Source organism: Curcuma longa, chromosome 4 (genome assembly GCF_044706935.1).
Source record: "Curcuma longa cultivar G26 ecotype Majalengka, Jawa Barat chromosome 4, ITB_CL_G26_1.1, whole genome shotgun sequence".
Lineage (NCBI taxonomy): Eukaryota > Viridiplantae > Streptophyta > Magnoliopsida > Zingiberales > Zingiberaceae > Curcuma > Curcuma longa.
The window spans coordinates 7,085,578-7,109,669 of NC_133864.1; the positions used below are offsets into that span (position 1 = coordinate 7,085,578).

At 35.8% G+C, this 24,092-nt stretch overlaps 1 protein-coding gene, 3 non-coding genes and 1 pseudogene across 4 annotated transcripts; all 5 read right to left on the reverse strand.

Annotated features, from left to right (window-relative positions):
• Positions 1-243: 243 nt before the first annotated feature.
• Positions 244-315, reverse strand: TRNAT-CGU (transfer RNA threonine (anticodon CGU)). Its single transcript has one exon. It is a non-coding gene; the product is annotated as a tRNA-Thr (tRNA).
• Positions 316-432: 117 nt separating this feature from the next.
• TRNAT-CGU (transfer RNA threonine (anticodon CGU)) lies at positions 433-504 on the reverse strand. The gene has a single exon. It is a non-coding gene; the product is annotated as a tRNA-Thr (tRNA).
• Positions 505-2,907: 2,403 nt separating this feature from the next.
• On the reverse strand, positions 2,908-9,204 carry LOC141827009 (uncharacterized; annotated as a pseudogene).
• A 1,890-nt stretch (positions 9,205-11,094) lies between these two features.
• TRNAS-UGA (transfer RNA serine (anticodon UGA)) lies at positions 11,095-11,176 on the reverse strand. The gene has a single exon. It is a non-coding gene; the product is annotated as a tRNA-Ser (tRNA).
• A 618-nt stretch (positions 11,177-11,794) lies between these two features.
• Positions 11,795-16,248, reverse strand: LOC141828638 (WEB family protein At2g38370-like). Its single transcript, XM_074716098.1, is given in 3 exon segments — positions 11,795-13,301; positions 13,304-13,574; positions 16,063-16,248. Coding segments are annotated over 3 exon segments (1,647 nt in total). The 3' UTR covers positions 11,795-12,111.
• Positions 16,249-24,092: the final 7,844 nt, after the last annotated feature.

Genomic DNA, 24,092 nt, shown 5'->3' on the forward strand with positions numbered 1-24,092 from the left:
GAGGAAACCTTTCGGCCGGACGATCAAGCCGTATTTAATTTCGACCGTCCATTTAAAAATATAATAAATTAATATTTTTTTCTAAAAAAATATAGAACAGTTACCTTTTAGAGAAATATTGTAATTAATCGAACGATAAAATTACTCAAATAACTACTTTTAGAAACAAGAAATAAAAATAATTGTACGTTTAAAATTCTTGAATGCTATTTTTAAAAAGGCGATGGGAAATAATAAAGAGAGAGCTCCCAGCGAGGATCGAACTCGCGACCTTTCGCTTACGAAGCGAACGCACTACCACTATGCTATGGAAGCAGCGATTTTTATAGTTTGCCTTTAAATTTATTATTGTAATCACCCATCAATCACATGCCACATTCTGGTACTCCTCCGACGTATGCGAGAAAAGGCAAAAACAATGAAAGCAGAGAGAGCTCCCAGCGAGGATCGAACTCGCGACCTTTCGCTTACGAAGCGAACGCACTACCACTATGCTATGGAAGCAGCGATTTTATGGTTTTCCTGTAATAATGTTATTGTATGTACCCATCAGTCCGACCATCACATCGACGTATGCTTCCGAGCGCAGGCGATCACGAAGATTCCGACCAGGCGAGGCGGGAGAAGAAGCTCCGCCCCGTTCTTCGGCTTTCCGACAACGCTAACGCTGATTCGGCTGCTGCCCGCTCCGAATTGGACGATGGAAGAACCCGAAAGGTCGGGCTCGTCCGGAATGATCCCCAGGTAGTTTGATTTCGATTCTTTCGCTTCCCCTACCTCTCTCTCTCTCTGACTGCTGGAATGTAGATCCTTGGAGTGTAAATTGGGAATTTCGTGGTCCGGAAACGATTAGTTGTGTTATAAGAGGCTTGGGTGGCAAATCTAGTGCGGATTTACTTTCCGTATGTGGATTGGGAATCTTTGCTGGCTTCTCGGTTGGGGCATTTCTTAGATATGCGGGATCCTTGAATACCGTTCTTTTTTCCTTTTATTCTTTTCATCTCTGACTGCAAATTTAGAGAGAGAGAAATAGCGAGTGTGTGTGATCTTTGACTGCAAATTTAGAGAGAGAGAGCGCGAGTGTGTGTGATTCTGTAGCGGACTTCATCTGGTCAACCTCCTGGTAATTTTTTTTTCTTGCAAGAACAAAAAGATAATCTTTCGGTCTTTCTCTCTAACAGGGTGATCTTTTATCTCTTGTTCAAGTGTTTTCCTTTCCTTTCTTTTTCTTCAAAAAACTCCCTTCTTGCTGAGATGGCGTGGGTCATCTCCCTTGTTTCAGGCACAGAGGCAGAATCCTACACCGAAAGTGACGGATCTTCCACAAGGGTGCATGTTCTGTTCAATTATGTTTCTTTTCATTAGATTCAATGGGCTGTTGTCATCATATCAGGAAAGATACTTGTTGAGTCTCTGAGGAGCCATTACAGACCCTGCGGAGGTGCGTTGTGTTTTAAATATGGTTACCTTGTAGACACAGGAGGATTGAAGGACATCTTGGTTGGCCATTATATCAGCTTCCAGATTACCATGGCATTATCAAACATCCCATGGATTTTGCTACCATCAGGAAGAAAGTTTCAGATGGAGTTTATGGCAACCTGGAGCAGTTCGAGGTCAGTTACTAAGAATATTTGAATGCCAAATCGTTTTCTACTACTTGTTGACATATGTATTGACCAAAATGCTTTAGAAGCTGCTGCATTTTTTTTATGCTTATCCAATGGTGTTCTTTCTTTGTGATCCTTATTAAATAACAAGCAATTCTAGATACATCAAAAGTTAAAATGTAGATGAACTCCTTTACATTTCTTCCCTTTTGGAGGTGATACAGATGCTGAAAATGAAGACTAGGACTGCACAAGAAAATGAACATTGTCTAACTAGAAAGTCAACATTGTCCATGGTTTTAAGAAACCTATGCTTGGACTGCCCAGGCAAGAGTTTGAAGGGGACCCCCAAAATGAGTACATAGTCTGCATATGAAATGTGCAATCTGCATGTGCAGTTAAAAAATCTTATTTGGATCAATTATACATTATCAATTAATATTGATTAACATGTTCTATCCATGTGCTTTCATTGTATGATTGACACATTTTATTCCTATATGGACATATGAAATGGATGTGATGATAAATATACAATATTGTGTTCTTTCACATTGAAATATTGAAAGAAGTCCTTTGTTATAGATGAAAACCGTCGTAATACATATACTGAACTTCAGGTGGTTGGCTCCAGCGAGCCATCAGAGTCAACAGCATTTGATGGAGAAAGAAAGCAGCTAATTACTGTAAGTTTTAAGTCAGACTCCAATATATAAGCTTTGTCTGTGCCCATCATTCAGTGTCTAGTGATTTGGTTATTTTATATCCAACATCCTTGTAACTATACTATGTGATAGCTATATTCACTACAACTGTCAGAGTTGGAAGATCTTTCAAGACCTACATCCTTTCTCTTTAGTCATACTTTTGACCCTTTTAGATCTTGGATACCATGACATAAAATATCGATAAATCATCTACTAACAAAGTTGATGGTGTCTCAATGTCAATCAGGTCGGCCATCACACGAAGCATGCATATGCCTGGAGCTTGCTGAGGACAATGAAAATGAGATGAAATGATTGTAGTGGTTTTGAGGTAGTTCCAAAAAGTTATTCTCCATAATTGGAGGAGATAGTGGCCACTTTTTCAATAAAATTGTTTTCTTGTAATACATAAATATTTCATCCCTTAATTTCAGTTAAATAACTTTTTTTATGTGGAAGTTAATGAAGTTATCAGTCTGAAAGCCTACCTATGAAGTGTTTAAGATATTGAATGCTATTAGTGATCAACTCCACAAACAGGAGTTATTAGAATATCGTCACACCAAGTGTTAAGTTTCATATTGGTAGATAAACTGTCAACAAAGCCAGAAACAACAATAAGGTTCATTAACTTATAAAAAGTAATTCAGGTAGCAGTCGAAGTACATGGAAATTGTCTTCTCAGTTACTGGATTCAGTAGGAGAGTCTGTTGGAGGAGTCTTTGGCTGAGCTCTCTCCTCTTGTTGCTTTGAATGCTCAGTAGTTGAATTCTGTTGAGCTTTACTTGGTGTTGTATCAGTAGATGGAGTTGTTGACCCTTGTGAAGTGATTGAAGTTGTATCCTGGAGATTGGAAATATACCGAAAATATTATATCTGATGTGAACTTAAGCAATTGAGTACTTGAACTACTAGAGTAGGGAAAAGGTAGGAGGGACTTGAGCTTACTGTGACATTAGTTTTATCTGCTATATTTGTAGGGCTACTCTGGCTCTCAGATGGAGAACCTTTGGTTGATGGCAAGGAATTCGATTGAGAATTTGTTGCTGTATTCTGAGCTTGTGGAGTAGTTGATCTACCATTTGTTGAAAGAGTAGAAGCCTATTGAAGTGTCGGAAAACAAAGATAAGTAGCAAGCCATAGGATGTCTTGAAATTTTGAATAAAATGAACTTGATAAAATATGAGGGATTACATCAGTAGTAGTTGAAGTTATTTGAGTAGCAGATGTTGAAGAAGTCATTTTGTCATCCTTTCTTGAGGTGGAATCCTACTCAAGTGAGACAAGGGAAAGTCAAATAACTAACTCAATGTATCTCCGCACAAGTGATATGAATTAAGTAATACTCAAACAAATCAACTTAAAGAAGTAGAGCCTACATCAATAGTTTTTGAAGTTGCTTTAGTAGTGTCAGATGTGATAGTGGATGGTGACTCAAGAACTTTTTTTGAATCCTCTGAAGTTGAAACTGATGATGTATCAGTTTGTTCTAAATTCTTTGTTGTACTTTTAGTTGACTGCATAGAGTAGTTTTGAAATCCTACAAGGGCATACAAGAGCATCATATAAGTAAGATAAATATATAATCAATGTCTCCCAATGCATATCATATGATTGAGTTATTTAATAATATTGATATAGAAAATTAAAACTTACATCACTCGGTGAAGTTGCTTGGTTGGTGGTAGATGTCAGAGAAGATGGAGATTGGGATAAGGTTGGTGTTGAAGTCTTTGATGTTGAAGTTGATAAACTCTGACTTGATTGTAATTTTTCTGTTGTACTTTGAGTCGATTGTGATGTAGTTCCAATGGATTGAGAAGAAGTCATTTTGTCATCTTTCTTGAGGTGGAATCCTACTCAGTGAGAGAAGAAAAAGTCAAATAACTAACTCAATGTATCTACGCACAAGTGATATGAATTAAGTAATGAAAACAAATCAACTTAAAGAAGTAGAGCTTACATCAATAGTTTTTGAAGTTGCTTTAGTAGCATCAGATGTGATAAGGTTGTGATAAAGTCTTTGACATTGAAGTTGATAAACTTTTGATTGTAATTTTTCTGTTGTACTTTGAGTTGAAAGTTATTTAGTGGATGAGAATATCAATTTGTCATCTAAATTCTTTGTTGTACTTTTAGTTGGTTGCAGAGAGAAGAGTGGGAAAGTTTTAACTAACTCACAATGTATCTCCATACAAGTGATTCTTTAACTTGAAATCCTACAAGAGCATATATGAGTAAGATAAATATATAATCAATGTCTCAATGCTCCCAATGCATATCATATGACTGAGTTATTTAATAATATTGATATAGAAAATTAAAACTTACATCACTCGGTGAAGTTGCTTGGTTGGTGGTAGATGTCGGAGAAGATGGAGATTGGGATAAGGTTGGTGTTGAAGTCTTTGACATTGAAGTTGATAAACTCTGACTTGATTGTAATTTTTCTATTGTACTTTGGTCGATTGTGATGTAGTTCCAGTGGATTGAGAAGAAGTCAATTTGTCATCTTTTCTTGGGTGGAATCCTACTCGAGTGAGAGAAGAAAAAGTTAAGTAACTAACACAATGTATCTCCATACAAGTGATATGAATTAAGCTATTGAATCCTTAATAAAATCAACTTAGAGAAGTAGAACCTACATCAATAGTTTTTGAAGTTGCTTTAGTAGGTCAGATGTGAGAGTGGATGATGACTGAATAACTTTTTTTGAATCCTCTAAAGTTTAAATTGATGAATATCTTAGTTTATTATATATTCTTTGATATAGTTTTAGTTGATTGTATAAAAGTAGTTTTAGAGGACTAACTAATTAGCACATTATCATTTTTAATATGAAACTCTACAAGAGCATGGTATAGGTAAGATAAGTAAATAATCAATGTCTCCCAGTGCAAGGAATATGACTGAGTTATTTAATAATATGACATAGAAAATTAAAACTTACATCACTCGGTGAAGTTGCTTGGTTGGTGGTAGATGTTGGAGAAGATCAAGGTTGGGATAAAGTTGGCACTGAAGTCTTTGATGTTGAAATTGATAATTCCTGAGTTGATTGTATATTTTCTATTGTACTTTGAGCTGATTGTAATGTAGTTCAAGTGGATTGAGAAGAAGGCAATTTGTCATCTTTTCTTGAGGTGCAGAATCCAACTCAAGTGTGATAAGAGGAAGTCAAGTAACAAACTTAATGTATCACCATGCAAGTGATATGATTTAAGTTATTGAGTACTCAATGAAATCAACTTAGAGAAGTAGAGCCTACGTCAATTGTTTTTGAAGTTGTTTCAGTAAAAGTAAAAGGTAGGTGTGAGAGTGGATGATGACTCAAGAAGCTTTTTTTAACGTTGTATAAGAGTCTTTGAAATTGATGATGTCTCAGTTTGTCTATATTCTTTATTGTATTTTTAGTTAGTTGTATAAGAGTTGTTTTGAGGATTGGGTAATGCATATCTTTCTTCTTTAATATAAAATTCTACCAGAGAAGGTATGAGAGAGAAAACTATATAATCAATGTCTCTCCATGTAAGTAATATGAGTGAGTTATTTAATTGTTGAGCAATATGGACATAATAGAGAAGTAGAGCTTACATTACTTCTAGTTGGTGTTTCTTGGTTAATGGTTGGTGTCAAAGGTGTTGGTGTGGTTTTGGATAATCTTGTGTTGGAGCCTTTGTTCAATGTATGTTGTTGATTGTACTCTAAGTTGATTGTGTTGTAGTTTTCGTGGATCGAGAAGAAGTTAGTTCATCATCCTTCTTTGTTATAGAACCCTTTAATTGAACGTGTTAAGAGGATGTTAAGTATCTAATCAATATATCTTCATGTGAGTGATATGATTTGAGTTATTAAATTAGTCAATAAGATGAACTTAAAGATGTAGAGGATACACCAATAGTTGTTGAAGTTGTTTGACTAGTGGTTAGTGTCTAAGAGGATGGTGACCTAACAACTTATTTTGGAGTCTTTGAAGTTGAAGATGCCTTTGTTCTTTATTGTACTTGGGGTCGATTATATTGGAGTAATCCTAGAGAATTGAGTAGTGAGTCCATCATTCTTATTTAATACAAAACCCTACTCAAGCATGGTAGAAGAAGACGAGTAATTAACCCAAGAGAAGTCAAAATTTACATCAACATAATAGTTGGACTTGCCTGACTATTGATGATGTTTGAGTTGATGGTGCATTTTTCATTGTACTTTAAGCTAATTGTGTTAGTGAAATTCCAGAGAATTGAGTAGAGACTTTATAATATATGCTTGGTATATTACTTAGAGAGACATTGAGTAACTTACATCTGTAGCTGCTAAGCTCGCTTGACTAGCAGTAGGTGTTAGAGGAGATGATGGCTTGACAAAATCTTCTCTTGGTGCCTTTGAAGTTGAAGTAGATGATGCTTGTGCTGATCTTGCACTCATGTCTGTACTTGGAGTTGATTGTGTTGAAGTAGCTCCAGAGGATTTAGAAGAAGTTGGCCCATCATCCTCCCCTAACTTGGAACCCTAATCAAGTGCCATAAGAGCCATATAAATAACTAACTTAGTGTATCTTTGCACAATTAACATGATTGACTTTAGAAGGGTAGAGATCACCTCAGAAGATTGTGGTTTGGTGGGATCTTGTCTTGGAAGCTCAGAAGTTGAAGTTGATGATCCCTTGAACAATTCAACTTTATGTGTTTTAGGTTGAGGAACAAAACTAGTAAGGAATTGAGTTCCGCTGGACTTGGAAGGCAGAATGTGCAGACTGGACTTCTCTTTTTGAGTTGCTTTGCTCGCAGTGGCATCCTCTTCCTGATCCCCCCTTTCGATGTCCACCTCGTCAAGAATCTCCACCACTTTCTCCCACGAAGGCCGCCGCGAGATGGCGTGCCACCACCGGCGAACATTCTTCCGGGAGTCGAACAGGTGGCCCCACTCGTCGGATTGGGCGATGTAATGGGAGTTGGGGAGGTGTGACAGGTCGGCGAGGGAGAACTCGTTGCCGGCGAGGAACTCGCAATCGCCTAGTCGCTGATCGTAGGCGTCGAGGACACTGCTTAGCTTTTGCGCTCCGATCGAGAGCAAGGCGCGGTCGCAGGGCTCGACGGCGAAGGCGAGGTGGAAGGCCAGGTCCCGGCTCACGCGGTCGAAGCTCTGCTCCTCGAGCTTCAGCCATTGCTCGACGGAGGCTCTCTCGAGGCGGCCTTTTCCCAGGAGATAACGGTTTCCGCGATCCGCGTACTTCTCCGATATGTAACGGCAAAGCGCTCTAGATTCTAAAATAATTCATAAAACAGTCATATCAGCATGTAACGGTTTCCAAATCAACAACCCATAAATATACAATTTCGTAACGGTTTCAAATCAGAATAATGAATTTTTTTAACAGCTATTTATAATTTGGACAAAAATATAAAAGACACCGTCCCATTTCAATTTTTTTATCAAAAAATATTTTATAGTCATATTATATATTTATTCAAATATTTCTCTGTCTAGTATTATTTCTCATCTAAATTTCTTATCTAATTTTTTAATTGATTAAATATGTTACAACAACTATAAAACTATAGTTGCATATAGCAATTATGATTTCATAGTTGCTACAATACATCTAACATATTTAACATTAAAAAATATTCACATTGTAACAGCTATAAAATCGTAATTACTACAATATGAATGGTTAGGTGAGGTCGAATCCTCATTGTAGTAATTACGATTTTGTATCTACTACAATGAATGTTAATTAGGTTGAATCCATATTGTAATAATTACGATTTCGTAATTGCTATAACAGTTATAGCAGTTACGGTTTCATAACTGTTAAAACATTAATGGTAAATAAGGTTGAATCACATTTTAATAATTGAAATTATAACGGCTAATAATGTGAATATTTTTGAACATGTTAAATATGTATAGTGGCAATTATGAAATTGTAACTACTACAATATGAATATTTTTTAAACTTAAATATGTCGGACATGTTGTAACAGCTACAAAATTATAACTGCTACAATATGTATAATAGCTATTTTAATGTGTCTGAAAGATTAAGATTAGGATTTAGATAAAAATAATATTATTAAAGAGTATAAAATAGTATTGGAGAGTATTTAAGTAAATATGCATGATGGAACAATGAGGTAGAGGATATCTTTTGAATAAAAAAATAAAAAGTGGGACTTTGATGATTTAGAAATAAAAGGACGTTCACTTTTGTCCTTATAATTTTACACAATCAAATCTTCATACAATATAGATTAGAAAAAAAACAAAGGGGCAATTGGTAATTTTTCACTTTACAAAATTTCCTTTTAACCCTAATAATTTTGAGAATCATTTCAATTTACACCTCATTTTAGCTTTGTTTAGTCGAGGGCTCAGTCAATTACAACTCAACTCCAACTGATCCACAAATCTAGCTAGTTTTACAATGAATTTGTCGCAGGTCGATCGAACCAACTTAACAAAGGAGGTAAGATGAAATGGTTTTCGAAATTCTAGGGAGTCAAAATGCAATTTACTAAACTTTGGAGGGCCAATGAAAATTTTTGGAAATGACCAAAATGAGATTAGTTCTTCGTTACCAAATAGCAAAGTGTGTCCATCTTCCCACACAGTAACTGGTGATCTTGTAGATGCCTGCCCAAGAACATAGTTATGCATTATGTATCGGTTAAAAAAGAACGGTCGAACCGGGCTTGTCGAATCAGCCGATCCGGTCCGTATGAAATTTCATGTACCTGGAGAGTGAGCAAGTCACGAGCAATATGGTGGCCCGGATACAACTTGATAAGCTCGAACTTGACATCCTTCTCGAAGAGGCAAGCAAGAACACGAGACACATCCGGAAGAATTGGCTTCGCGGAGTAGACCTTCAGTATCGAATCCGCCATATCGGATCATGAATAAGATCATAGGCTACAATTTCAAAATGATGGGCATTTGTGGTTTGCATTGTGTGTCATTTAGCTTGTCATTTATAGTGATGTTTGCACATCTCCATTCCAAACTCTTTGAGGAAGCAAAGTAGATGCTATTTGTCTTCATCTTTACTGCTTTGTGATACACAAGTGTTTTAGTCCACGGATATCTAGTTTAAAGATAATCGCGGAGTTCTTGAATTCAATCAAATCTTGCTGGCAGATATCCGGACGCAACTTAAACCGGTTAAATACTTATATAGTTAGATAAGTCGGCATGATTAATAGTAAGTTAATTTCAACTTAAGTGATAAAGATTTTGTTCTTGCTGTTAAAGCAAGGCTCTGGTACATTACCATTCTTTGGTTGGAAGTTAAGAATGATGGATGGTTCGTTTACTTTGATGATAAAGACAGACTTGAAACTTAAGTGTAAGTGTGGGCTCGTATGTTTCATTAATACCCTGCTAAGATCCCTTGCTTGGTCGATCGGTCGGTCGGTCGGTTACTCTCGAAGCACCAATTGGTGTGCTCGACCACGGAGGAATGTTTCAACAAATATTTAATGGCATTGTTCCGATCAAATATCGCGGATGGTTAAGTCACCAGTCAACAAACTATCCAACACGGATGATCTCTAGGTTAGGCGCGGACGATCCCTAGGTTGAGCCGAAGGACCGGACCAGAGTCAAACCTGAAGCACACTTAGAAAAAGAAGGTTAGACTGGTGTCAAGGAGTCTCGACAAGCCACTCCGACACTCAAGTTAGGATTCCGGTGAGAATGATGTAAACGAGAATGAAAGCAAGTAGTAGTAGTAGAGTTTCAGGGATCGAACCTCGAACATGGTGGTAAGTCGGTCCTTTTATAACCTGCCCTGAGCTTCCCCACGTATGGCAGGGTGACGTCCTCCTCCTTGCCTGTGGCCATCTGCCAAGGAAGGAAATTCTTTCTGACTCCTCCTATTTTAGCTGTATGTGTAGAAAAAGGGGGCATCAGAGGGAACCAGGCCTAACACCAACGCATTCCCCTTGGCCCTATGCGTAGAAGAGGAGGTATCAGAGGAGACCATGTCTGACAATCTGGTACATTTTCTGCCCGAAATAGCAGAAGGAAGGGTATCAGAGGGAATCGGATCTGTAGTTCCTGCATATACATTCTTCTATGAACGGTCATGTGTCGCGCTAGCATTCCCGGGGCGGCTTGAGGCGAGGGCCCGTGATGAAGTAGGGCGAGGTGGAGTGGTTGAGAACAAATACTGAGGTTGGCCGAGATGAAGTTGGCCAAGGCGAGGTTGGCTGAGATGATAGCCGACACAAGTATGGTCGAGACAACGGCCGAGATGATTACAACCGAGACAATGGCCGAGATTGGGTCAGCGTTCCGACCCAGATGGGCTTGGTGGGGTGGGCCAAGGCTGGGCCCATACGACATCCCTATTACGGATTGAACTTGAGGCGCTAGTTACTCCGTCCTGGTAGAGTCGGATCTATGTTGACTGATCTTGCCACCTTAGCTTGACTTTGACCGCTATCCCATTCTTGACTTTCCTTCCCAGCGAAAGCCACGTCATCTATATATCACCCGCATCAGGCATTTTTAGAACTTCAAATAGAAGAGGGGCCTAATTTGAAAATGCCATACCATTTTTAAGGACATATGAAACTTAATATCCTCACATAAGGCCACAAACCCTACACGTTGGCCCTTCTCCACCAATCACAAAAATAGAAACATTAAACAAGAAAAACAAAGGCAAATCAAAATGGTCGGCCCGCTGGCTAATCGCCAGGTAGATTAAGGAATGGGGTCCCCCTGGGTGATTTGTGTGGAGGAAGACTAAAAAGAAAAGGAACAAAAAAAGACGTCGACAGCAGGGTTCGAACCTGCGCGGGCAAAGCCCAACAGATTTCAAGTCTGTCTCCTTAACCACTCGGACATATCGACTCGTTGAATTTATGTCTAAATTTATAATATATATGATATGTTATAATCATGAGCATTATAATAATTATGAATCATAATTATTATAATATAATATTATTAATATTAAATTACAGTTCAAGTATAATTATCATTTCGTAACTATATAATATAATGTTAAAAATAAAGCTATTTTTAAAAATTAAAATATGTTGAGTCGAGATAGAATGTTATTTTGATAATAAATAAAAATTTCCATTAAAAAAGATATTTTTTTATTTTTAATCAAAATAGAGTTATCTAGGAAACTTTTGTAAAATATTTAATAACTGACTTAAGATACATCCCCTATATAACTATGAAAAGTATTATATAACTATGATGGCCCCGAAGTATAGTTAAATTGATTAATGCAAAACAAATTTATTAAAGTGAATAAAGATCAAATCTCGACAAAACCAAAATAATATCTTCCTCACTGTAATTTTCCGATTTACCTTCACATAAATGATCGTGAGATCAATTGTGTAAAACCGCTAAGACAGAAGCTACTTAAATGTAGAAGCTACTTAAATGCCTATCATATCCCAAGCCAAATAGATCCTTCATTAGTATTTATAAGTTAAACCATTAACAGCCTTCTTCTCTGATTCGTCCACCGAGTAAATCAATAAACACAAATAGATCCTGATACGACAGTCCAACATCACCGTTCAAGCTCTACAATGTTAAGACCAAATATCCTAACATGGCATTCTTACGCAGAAAACTCTTTCCCCTAGTTCTAGACGTAGCAGTCTTTCTCACATCCTAAAAAGTCTGGAAGCTACACAGCTTCATTTGCCTAACAATAATTATATACAAAAACGACGACGTGGTAACTACAATGTTACATAAATTTTACTCGCCTACTCGAGAATTTTGTTGCAAAGGCAATAGACAGATCGTCCCGTCAGAAGTTAGCTTGCTTTCGTTCCGAGATGGTATCTTCTTTTGTTCTTTTTGCTCTGTTTTGCCCACAGGATCGCGACGAAGCCTAGCTTCTTCTTCTTCACGGAAAACTGCTTCTGTGCAGATCCTTCTTTACTCTCTTGGGAAGTTAGAAATTCTTCCCTTCTGGTCAGCATCAGACCCAATGAAACCTTGGGTTTTTCATTTTCCTTCTCCCTGATTCTGCTATCGTGCTCTTCAGGTGATTCTGGACTGATCAGCTTCATGCTCAGTATCTGCCCGATCGACAATGCTGGTCTTGGACCATAGTTTGTTGCCTCAGTAACCAAGGTTGAGCTGTTCAGGTCGAGCACGCATGCATCCTTCCTTTGGTGCGCGGCAGGATTCTTGAATTTTGTTGTGTTTTGTACACCAGAGCGCCGCTTCTGACCATTCTCAGATCGCCATCTCCGTAGAGCATCCTCAACAGCAAGCTTCCCTCTGTTGGCAGCCTCTACCCGCTTCAGTGCATCTTCAAGTGCCTTCTTATATTTTTTTGCATCGGCAGTTGCATCCTCAACTTTCATCATTGCTTCTGATCTAGATCTGTTTGCCTCCTCTATTTGAACCATGACGGTTTCAATTTTCTGTCTAGAGATTTCATCTGCTCCTAGAGCTTTACCTGTTAGGGCGAGGTACTCCTCAATTGAAATGATTATGCCATGTGAATTATCGAGTTCTCTGATTGAATTATTACTGATCATTAAACCTTTTGTGTGGGCAAGTGCTACAGCTTCAGCTGCTTTCGCTGCTTCTTCAATCTTCTTAGCTGCAAGCTGTCGGGCTTCAGCTGTCTTGATGCTAGACTTTGTCTGAGCAATCTCAGATGTCAGATTGGTCAATTCAACCTTAGCAGCTTCTATGGACTTCATTGACTGTTCTATTTCCAAGTTCTTTTGTTTGATCTCCAGCAAAATATTACAGGGTTCTTCAGATCTCATACTTTGCAGATCTTTAGTCTTTTGCAATCTCGCTGCTGTCTGATTAAGTTCTTCCTCCAGTGATGAAACCAAAGCAGCATTCGAAGCCAGCTTCTTTCGGGTTTTCTCAAGTAAAACCTTTTCCTCTCCTATCTTCATTTTCAACATTTTGACAGAAGTTTGAATGCCACATAGATAATTGGATGACCTGTTCAAGTTTGCCTTGGTCTTTTCAGGTCCAATAAAATATGTTTTTCAGATTGGCTCAATCCTATGGATGCACTCGATCCATAATGCACTTCTACATGATCAAAGCTCATAGGTGACATATTATCGGTTTCTGATGTTTCTTCATGTAGCCTCAATTTTAAGCCATCCACAATATTTTTTGTCGTTTCAAGTTCTTTCAAGACATCAAGTGTTTCCCTTTCTTTCAGGATGAGATCTTTCTCTAGTTCAGCTGTCTGTTCCTCCACTTTCATAACCTCAACATCCTCAAAGCAGTTGGGTTTCTGATGGAACATGTGGAAGTGAGACTTGGGGAATAAGCATTCAAAAAGAGTGCTGATATGAACATAGAAAAAAAAATAAATGAAAATAGCAACACCTGAAAGTACAATTTTATGTGGGTGGAAACAAACTTTTGAATAAAAGTAACGTAAAATTCTCAAAACATGCACTTGAATTTATGTTATTCTCTAACCAAGCCTTCTAGATATATTCCCAAATCATGACATTACCCTAACTTTCTACCTCTTAATCTGATCAATCATCAAACAATAAACAGTTTAGAAGAAAAACTTGACATTTATTTCTACCAAAAATCTGCCTTTCTATCCATAAACAAAAAGAGATTTATTAAGTTAAAATCTCACTTCTGTTTCGAGACCATGCAAAGGCTTGAACTGTCTTCCTTACTTCTCCCACATAGGTCTATTTCACAACAAAATGTATATCTATTTGTTTTTAGCTCATCAGTATGCAAACCAGATCTTGTTATATATATCAAAAGGCGGTCCTTTTTCTCTGAATCATTAGAGGGGTGCACCTCTTTTTATTTATCATCAAAAGAGCACCTTATCTGGCATATTCTACCAAATTTGCCCCTCTGAACCTGTAACTGTTGTACCCTAATCCGCCTGCCTACAAAACTCGGACAAAAGCCTCACCAATAGCCACGTTGCCTAAACCCATATGAATCCCGCCCAAACAATATTGTTTCATCTACAAGCAACAGTCGTTTCATCTCCATGTAACGGTTGTTTCATCTCCCTACTAATGCCATTTCGTCTCCCCTACCCTGACCGTTGGCGGCGGTGCTCTCCCCTTGCTTCTTTGATCTTCACTATCACTATTCTCCAAGTATTTGTGGTCCATGTAACAAATTTTAGGCAAGTCCAAGATCACATAGCAAATTTGTCAAAAATATTACAATGGCCTATACTAATCTAACTTCACAAGCAAACACTCTTTCACACTCCTTGGAACATTTTGAGTTAGTATGTCTTGATTTTCCAACTTTGAGTATGTCAAGATTCATATAGTCGTTTTTCCAATAGTGCTACATAGGCCTATACTGGTTTAACTTCACAAAAAAAAAAACACTCCTTACTCTTGAAAATTGTTGAGTTGTTAGATGCCTTAGTTTTCCAATTTTGGGCAAGTTCAATTTGCTTCTATCTAATAAGTGTTATTGTTGTCCTGTGTTTAAACTCACTAATTTTTATTCAAATGTTAATCATATATTGATAGTGTTGAGTGTTATATTTTCTGTTTTTCATCCTCTACGTAAGTTATAACCAAAGAAATAGTTAGTCAGCTACAACCATAGAATGAATTAGATTGTGGATATGATGCAACTCGACAATTTAACCTTAATAATGCATATTGGGACCAGTGTTGTAAATGGCAGCCGTCTAGGCGGTTGATTTTTTTTAATATTTTTTATACATAATATTATAAATAATCATCATTCTTTATATAATATATATAATTAAATGATGTTTATACATAACAATACAATTTATAAGGTATATAAATACAACTAACAAGATAATTAATAAAGATTCATCACTGTATTAATACTTACTTTTACCAAAAGCCTAAGTTTAAAATTCAAAGTTTCAATCCAACATGACAACAAGGACTAGACTAAACATAACTAATCTTCTAAATCATCTACACATGCACCATCAACTACACATAAGTTGGATGGTGGACCAATTATGGAGGTGACACTCCAAATTTACAAAAAATGACAATGAAATTTCTCTCTTTGACAAGTAGTTCATCAGAGTGTGAAAGAAATTGGAGCCAATTTGAAGGGGTAAGTAGTAATTCATAAATTATGGAGAAGAAGAGAAATAGGCTCGAGACATCAAGATTAAATGATCTTGTATATGTCAAATTCAACGTCAATCTTATGTAGAAGAAGAGTAAAAGAGAAATGGACGGAGATTTGCTTCTATCCTCTCAAGCTAATGAAGCTCAAGGTTGAAAATTTAATTCATTGAATCAAACCTAATAGGATAAATACTTAAGCTTGTTGTCTAGTACCATCCTCTCTAGATTTCTCATCAAATGTTCTTTGCTGCTCATACCTCAAAAATTCCTTTCCATAAGAAAGAACTCTCCCTCTCTGAACTCTGAACTTCCACAGAAGTGAAGTCCAAGGCCTTGTGACCTCTAGGACTCTTCTTGAAATGAAAAACTCACAGCACAACTCCCAACCGTCGACACTCAAAAAAGGGCACAAAATCCCCACAAATGAAAACCCTTGAAAGAGATTACTGGGCCAACAAACAATGTTGACCGTGGGCCTGGCGCAAACCAAGCCAAAGATCTTCACTGTAACTTTTCTTAACAAGGTCAACAACTGAGCAGTAAAGAGAAAAAAAAAAATTAACAAGAAGAAGACAAAATGATCAAATTAAATAGTATGTACTTCGCACAAGAACGACCGACTTAAGTACCAAGAAAGAGGGAAAAGCCTAAACATACCCCTGGGAAAAAGATCTCTTTGAGCTGCAACTTCCAGTCGGCGCTCCCGCCGAACCGATCCACCACCTCCTTCACCGACTCGAACGGCGCCGAAGTATCGATCCCCGGACTCCCAGACGCGGCAGCGGCCGCCGGATCTTCATCCATCCCACTAGAATCTGACGCCACATCCCCTCCCATCTGCATTTCTTCTTCTCTTCTCCCACGCACCGGCGAAGTTCCTAGGGTTTTGCGGTGATTCGAAGCCGCTTCGTACGAGCCAGCGAAGGGCGCACCTGAAAGTGGAAGTGGGAGTGAGATTCTCCATGAGCCCTTAAAAAGTAGCCGAAAGCGGTGATACGTTCACGCCACCCTCCGGTTATCTACGCCCATTCTACTCCGCCCAGTTCAGCTCGAATGGCACGGTAATAGCAGAGGGGCGTGCGTTTATCACACTACACGTTGGATTTAGCTTCGTCCATCAACTTTTCACGAATCTCGAGGTAATAAGCCCGTTGAATGCCAGATGTGGCTTCGTGGTTCGACTCCTTTGCGTGCAATGATTTTTCTCTTTTCTCTTTTTTTTTTAATTAAATTAAATTTTAATTTTAATTTTAATTTTAATAAATAATCCTCTAAAACGACGGTTTGATATCAGAAGATCAGCACTACTATGAACCTAATCTCCAAGAAACTATGACCACATTCTAGTTGAAAATTAACATAATATTAAAGTACTTCTGAAAAGCCCAAAATAAGCAATAGAGGATAGTGTTGAATTCTCTGTAGCTTTAGAAATTCACAGGACTTGATATGGATCCAATCAGATCCGTTTAAGTTGAAAAGTTTTGACTAAAACTCATTTATGGACATAAGTTATTTGGATTTTTACAAATTTGTAACCACTAAGAAGGGTTGAGTAATGAGAAGGTACATATTGTCTCAAACCTTGATTTTGATCAATGAACAATATGGATCTAATGTCGGAAGACAACACTACCACAGACTTAGTCTGATCCCAAATCAGACTAACGTGGGTCTGGTCTAATCCATATAAGACCCAACATGATCCTAATCTCCCGGAGACTAGGACCACGTTCATAGCTTAGGTCCATTAATGGGTTTCGATCAAACTTCACTAATCGACTTAGACATGTCTGATTTGACCTATTTCAAGTCATGTGGGTTTCTAAGGCTGCAAGAAGGTCAATGGTGCCCTCCATTGCTTATCTCGGCCTCTCTAGAGATTCACCAGTGTTCTACTAACTTTTAGTTAGAACGTGATCCTATTCTCTAGAAGATCGGCTCACGTTGGGCTTGATCTGGGATTAGACCAAGGGCGTGATAATGTTAATCTCCTAATATCATGTCTACATTATTCCTTGATTAGAACCAATGTATGACATCATATGTATGTTCTACAAACTCAACCCTTCCTAGTAATAATTTAATCAAATAGCCTAGATCTATTAGTGAATTTTCAAAACCTACTTATTGTTATGTTGTAAGGGTGCAAACATAGTCTCACATCTAAAGTACATGGAAAAGATCATGGGGTTAAAAGAATAGAAAGTATCTCCATTTGTATGAGGCCTTTTGGGAGAGCCCAAGAACAAAGTCATGAGGGCTTAGGCCCAAAGTGGACAATATCATACCATTTTAGAGATATTTTGATTCCATCGGTTCAAACAAGTGGTATTAGAGTGAGATCGCTCTTCATCGGACTAACCGTCGGATGAACCATGATCAAGATTTAACCATGTGGTTTGAACCTTAAACAAAGGAAGTGGGTGCTCTCGTGTCTAAATCAAGAAGACCAGATACCAGGTGAGAAATCCTAGTAGGTCGGGTGAATCGATGGGCAAAAAGTCCTAATTACGACTAGGTGGAAAGTCCTAGTAGGTCGGGTGGACCGAGGAGCAAAAAGTCCTAGCTGCGGCTAAGTGGGAAGTCCTAGTAGGTCGAGTGGACCGAGGGGCGGTCGTCCTGGTGGGTCGAGGATTCAAACATCAAAAATGACGTTAAGGGGGGTCTGTGGTCCTTTGTTTGAGGGGGGGATTGTTGGATTGCAAGGGTGCAAATATCATTGGTATGAGACCTTTTGGGGAGAGTCCAAAAACAAAGCCATGAGGGCTTAGGCCCAAAGTGGACAATATCATATCATTTTATAGATATTTTGATTCCATCGGTTCTAACACTTATCAACCTAGATAGGTCTGATTAGACTCATTCAGGTCTTCTAAGTTTCTAAAGCTGCAAGGAGTCCAACGATGCAATTTTCAAAGAGGTAAAAAAAATCGATGCGCCTTTTAAGAAATATGAAATCTCGATGTACTTTTTAAAAATTTTGAAATTTTATATGCGCCCTCTAAGAATTTATCATTGAATTATTTATTTATATAGAGATGTGATTAATTATTTATTTTTGGTATTAAAAATGTAACATATCTGGTTGTTTATTCTAATGATAAGTGAGATAGATTAGGAGAATATCCTACCAATATATGAGAGTTCAAATACACAAGCAAACAATGATAAATAAAATAAAAATATTAGAGAGAAAGTTAAGATTATACCTATTAAGAAAATTTTTAAAATATATATTTAAAATATATATTTTTTCTGTCAAAATCCACTAATGACCCTACCATATATGGTACCCAATGGCGAGTCAGAAATTATACCCTGTTTGGACTAAAAAGGCCTCAGGCTGATATACAAGATTGATAGCAAAATTTGATCCTGGGTTAATAAGTGAAATTTGACTTAAAAATTTAGGGATAATGAAGTAAATAGTTGACAAATTAAAATAACAATTGGGTGGGGCCCCTACGGGTATATTAACACATGGCTCCACCCTTGATTGCATAGTGTGGGGAGGAGGGATCTTACTTTTATCTCGAATAGTTTTCATTAACAAATAACTTTAGTCTTAAAGAGGATATAAATGTCATGTGGTATAAATTTATATGGTTGTAATAAGAACACATATATTTTGATAAAAGATATTTCCATTGATATATAACATTATATTTTGGCCTCTCAAATCATCAATTCTTACTCTACAAATTTGATTCCCTAAAATCTTATTTTAAAAAAATTATTAAATCAAATATTCAAGTTAATATGGAATTATTAATGATACTAAGATTTTGGATGATTGTTTTGAAGAGAGATAATTTGCAAAACATTGAATAATAAAACATGAAAAAAAATATTATGAAAAAAGCTCCCATTAATGTACTTCTTTAATTTGTCTTAATTACCATAATGCATATATATATATAGTGATTCATAGAGCTGTAGACGGGGACTGTGCTGACTTGGCGGGATATGAAAAAGATGAATTAAACATCAAAATACAATGAACAAAAAAAAAATTCATTAAATTCCAACCCAACCAAATTATAGACTACAAGTATGTATCTAATTTTTTAAAAATTAAAAAAATATTAAAAATAGCTAAAAAATTTAGTTTGAAGTATAATTTAAATTGATTAAGCCCAAAATAGCCCAACTAATTTTTTAAGTTTAAATTAAATCTAAAATAGCCCAACTTGAAGTTTTATATTTTTTTAATAATTATATTAGGTAATTTTTATCAAAGAATTGGGAGAGAGAGGTTTGAACTCGGGCCTAAGGAAAGATGAAACTTACCACTAGCCAACTGCGCCACCAACTTCTTCAAAAATATTTATCAATGATAAATATTATAATATTAACAGGGCTGGGCTACAGCCCAGGACAGCTCCTACTTAAACCCAACTTGACGGCTATAGTGATTCACCAACCATTCATTTTGTTTAGTATTAGTTATTAGCAACTAATTAATGACTATATTATTGCTCATAATTAAATAATTACTATATTTTTGCTTATAATTAATTATAATATGAAAAAGGGAAATTGAATGTAGAGTAATATCGTAAAAATCATCTGTTACTTAAGTAAACTAAGACTGTTGTAGTTAAGATGACCAAATATTAAGTGTTGTAATAAGAGTATTAGCCTTAATTGCTTCATGTGTTTGAAGCTTTAAGAAAATTATATGGATTTAGTACCCAAAATAGGAGGGAAGATGACTTTGCTTACCCTTTTGGAAGATATCAAAGTGCTTTGCATATCTAGACCCGACTCCGGTTGAGACGACGGTTTGAAATTGTCGATTCAACAGTTTCTCACATGTCTAATCTTAACCATCCAAGATGATTACGATTTACGACTCAGAACCACCAATTCACGATTCAAAACCGTCGATTCACGGTCCACGGTTTATCACGGTTCAATATTATTATATTAAATAATTTTAAATTAAAATTATAAATTCATAAAAAATTATTTACAAAATAAAAAAAAAGAACTTACACTTATTTAGTATTCTGTGTATCCCTTTAGGGTATAGAGGAATCAAAGTTTACATGGTTCTATTACCTTTTTACTCTTTTATCTTAAGAAGTGGCATTATTGATCACTTCCATTTTTCATTCCCATAGCATTTGTTCCTTCGATATCAAATTCTTCGACTTCGTCATCTAAAAGTTATATTTCTTAGATTTTTTTTACTCTAGTCCAATCAAAGTATTAATTGGGCTTCCAATAAGTCTAGAGACAAAGTTGATCGTCGTTCATCCAATATATTACCACTAATATTGAATGTCTATTCTACAACAACTATTGAAAATGGATAAGTTAAAATTTTTTTGGTGATCATGGACAGAATGAGGAAAGCTTTGATCCTTTTATGACCACCACTTTAAGATATCGAAATCCATTTCGCTATCTGCTTCATTAAAATTTAAATAAATTGTAAAATAATTCTCAAGTTTCTGTGTGTAAATTGAGAATCCTTATGGATGTTTCGTCTATTCTTTTAGTAAAAGTTATGTTTTTGTAAGTTTTAAATTACTACTACTAGTATTTTATGTTTTAAAAATATTAATTTGTATTCCATATTTTATACTATATTCTTTATAAATTTATATAAATAATTTTTAATATTATATACAATATTATTAGAATCAGAAAAGAAAAGGAGAATCTTTAAATGGAATTAAGGCGTCATAATACAAAACTAATATTTCTTGTAAAACTTTTAATTTTTTGTAACAATTGATATGTTAAATTCTAATGTATTGGAATATCACATGGAAATTTTTTATATCACATGCCATTATTTTTATAAAATCTATTTCATTGTTTCATTATAGATGGATGTGACCATAAATAGAAAATAACAATATAATTTTTTAAAATTTTTAATTCATCTAGAACACATCAATTTAAAATATGGCATGCAATGAGTATGAAAAAATAAATCACCAATAATATATTGACATGTAAATTTTAATTTATCAATACTATAGTTGTATTAGAATTAACATTATCCAATGATATTGAAAATACTTTATGAGTTAATCTATATTCTTTTAAAATTAAACATAATAATTGTAAGATGTTGTGAGCAGTATGTGATTCATCAAAAATTCTTTAAACTAACAATCTTTTTTAGATATCACAAGAGTTATCAATCCAATGACAAGTTAGTATATGCTAATGTATTTGCCAATAATCACTCTAAATATCAGAACATAAAAAAATTTATTATTTAATTACTACATTCTTTAATTAATTTTTAATTATTTTTATAAATATAGTTATAAGAACACATTTAGCAGATGAATTAAAATATTCTTTATAAAAATCTTCAAAGGTGCATTTAAATCTAAAATTAAATGAAAGATGTTCTAAAAAATAAATCCAACTAATGATTCTCTTAATTTATTATCGAAATATATAAATAAACCTGAATCAGTACTTCCACTATTAGAAAATCTAAATAATTATAGTTGAGAATGGTCGATTCCATATTCCGTCGGGTGCACCATCTCTATGTGTCATTTCAACCACCTATGGCCACCATCGACTTGAAATTGGTAGGAAGCATTGTAGTGCTTATATTTTGCACGCAATTCTCCTGGCGGAAGAGTGACATTCTCAAAATATTTAGTAAAACTACAAGATTTTAAAGGAAGAGCTTCCCGAACCTTAGAATTAATTGTATTGATCATACTTCCTTATGTTTTGGGTGTCTGAAGTTGCTCAGTCTTGTCATCGATGGATTGAATGTTGAGCTCCTCATTTGGATTCACTATTTGCTTGCCCCTCTAAGATCGAGATGATGAACCTTCTCGGCTTCCTTTCATTGTAGTCGGAATTGAAAGTCGAAAGCGTATAGAATTGGAGTCGAAAGCGTGTAGAGATCGAGGAATTGAGAATAAAAATAATGAAATGAGTTCTCTATTTATAGAGTTTGGAAATTAACAGATACTAAATCGTAACCATTAATCAAAAAATAGTCAAATGATCTCAACTATTGAAAAAATACAAAAAAAACCCTTTATCCCAACGGCTAAAACTGCCGATTAACTAGCAATTCCAACGATTGACGGTCACAAAAAAATGAACCAGCGGGCCGAACTAATAGTTAACCGCCGATTTGGTGATTTTTATTGGGCCAAAACCATAACCGACCCGGCAACAAGGTACCCAGTCCGTTGACCCGGTTGCAAGCCGGTATGATTTGGACCCGGCCTATGGTCAAGTCTATTTGCATCCGTTAGCACATTGTTCTCGTAGGTCTTTTGTTGATCATGCATCTGATCAAGTCCCCCCATACTTCAAGTTTGTGTTTAATATCTCCACTACTGCTCGTTTATTTTTGGAAGTATACAAAAGTATAATTTGAGTGGACATGGTCGACACTATGTAGAGCTTATGCTACTACAGAATCAAGGTCGCATCCCTAAACCCTAATGACCTATGAAAATAATATATACAAAAAAAATATCAAATAAAAAAAGAAATATATATATATATATATATATATATATATATATATATATATATATATATGATGTCATGCTGATTGATATATATCTAGAGACCCAAAATGGAAGAATGACCAATCAATATCACACAACAACTCAAGAACCAATTAGTTGGTGAAACATTACTTCTCAAAATCTATCTTTATAAAATCACACAACTTGCAAGATATATATGAGCATTAGAGCAGTCAAGCGGATAAAACGCATGATGGGATAGATCAACCCATTAAAAATGGAGCGAGATAGATCGATCCACCAACTTGGTAGATTGGGAAGTCTCTAATCCAACCCAATCCAACGGATTGCGGGTTAGACAAGTCAACCCATGAGCCTTAAAAATAAAAAAAATTTAAAAATTTTAAATTGAGATTACAGTTTAAACTAATCAAGTTGAAATTTTTAAACTTGAATTATAATTCATTAAGTTTTCTACTTTAATTTTAAAATTTAAAATAAATAAATAAATTTTCTCGATCCGTAGACCAACCCAAGTCCGTCGTGAGCCAACCCACGCGGGTCGCGGGTAACGGGTCGCGGGTAGCGGGTCGCAGATGTAGGCGAATCAACTCATCTGAATTCATCTTAAAATAAGTTGATAAAATTTTAACCCAACCATTCTAAATTGCCTAGCGGGGTGGACCAACCTAGCGAGCCCAATTCAAATTGACGACTATAATGAGCATTCATATGTGCACCAATAATCTTAGAAGGCAATCTGAATAATTTTGAGACTAACTTGGCAAACACAATTAATGCCTTGTTTGAAGATCTCTTGACAAGTTAAGTCACTATACAAAGAGCTGGCATTCCCAACCCTCTCACACATGCAACACTATCAACCAAACATTTTTTTTTAAATATAACTTCAATTCACACAATATTATAAGAACTGATCCCCAAAACTATAATAAACTTGCTAGCTAGCTTTGTCCTTGCAATTCTTTTTAAATATTTTTTTTAGAAAAAAAATCAAAAGGACACCTCTCTTTCATTAATAATAGATATTTATATTTTTGGATTTATCTTGATGATCAATATAATGAGAAATTTTTATAGAATCAAGTCGGTCATCTTCAAAATTAATCGATTCAAAGAATTAAATATCTGGATTATTAAAAATAAGATGCCTCACTTCATTTTTTGTTTATAAAAAGGATCACTTGT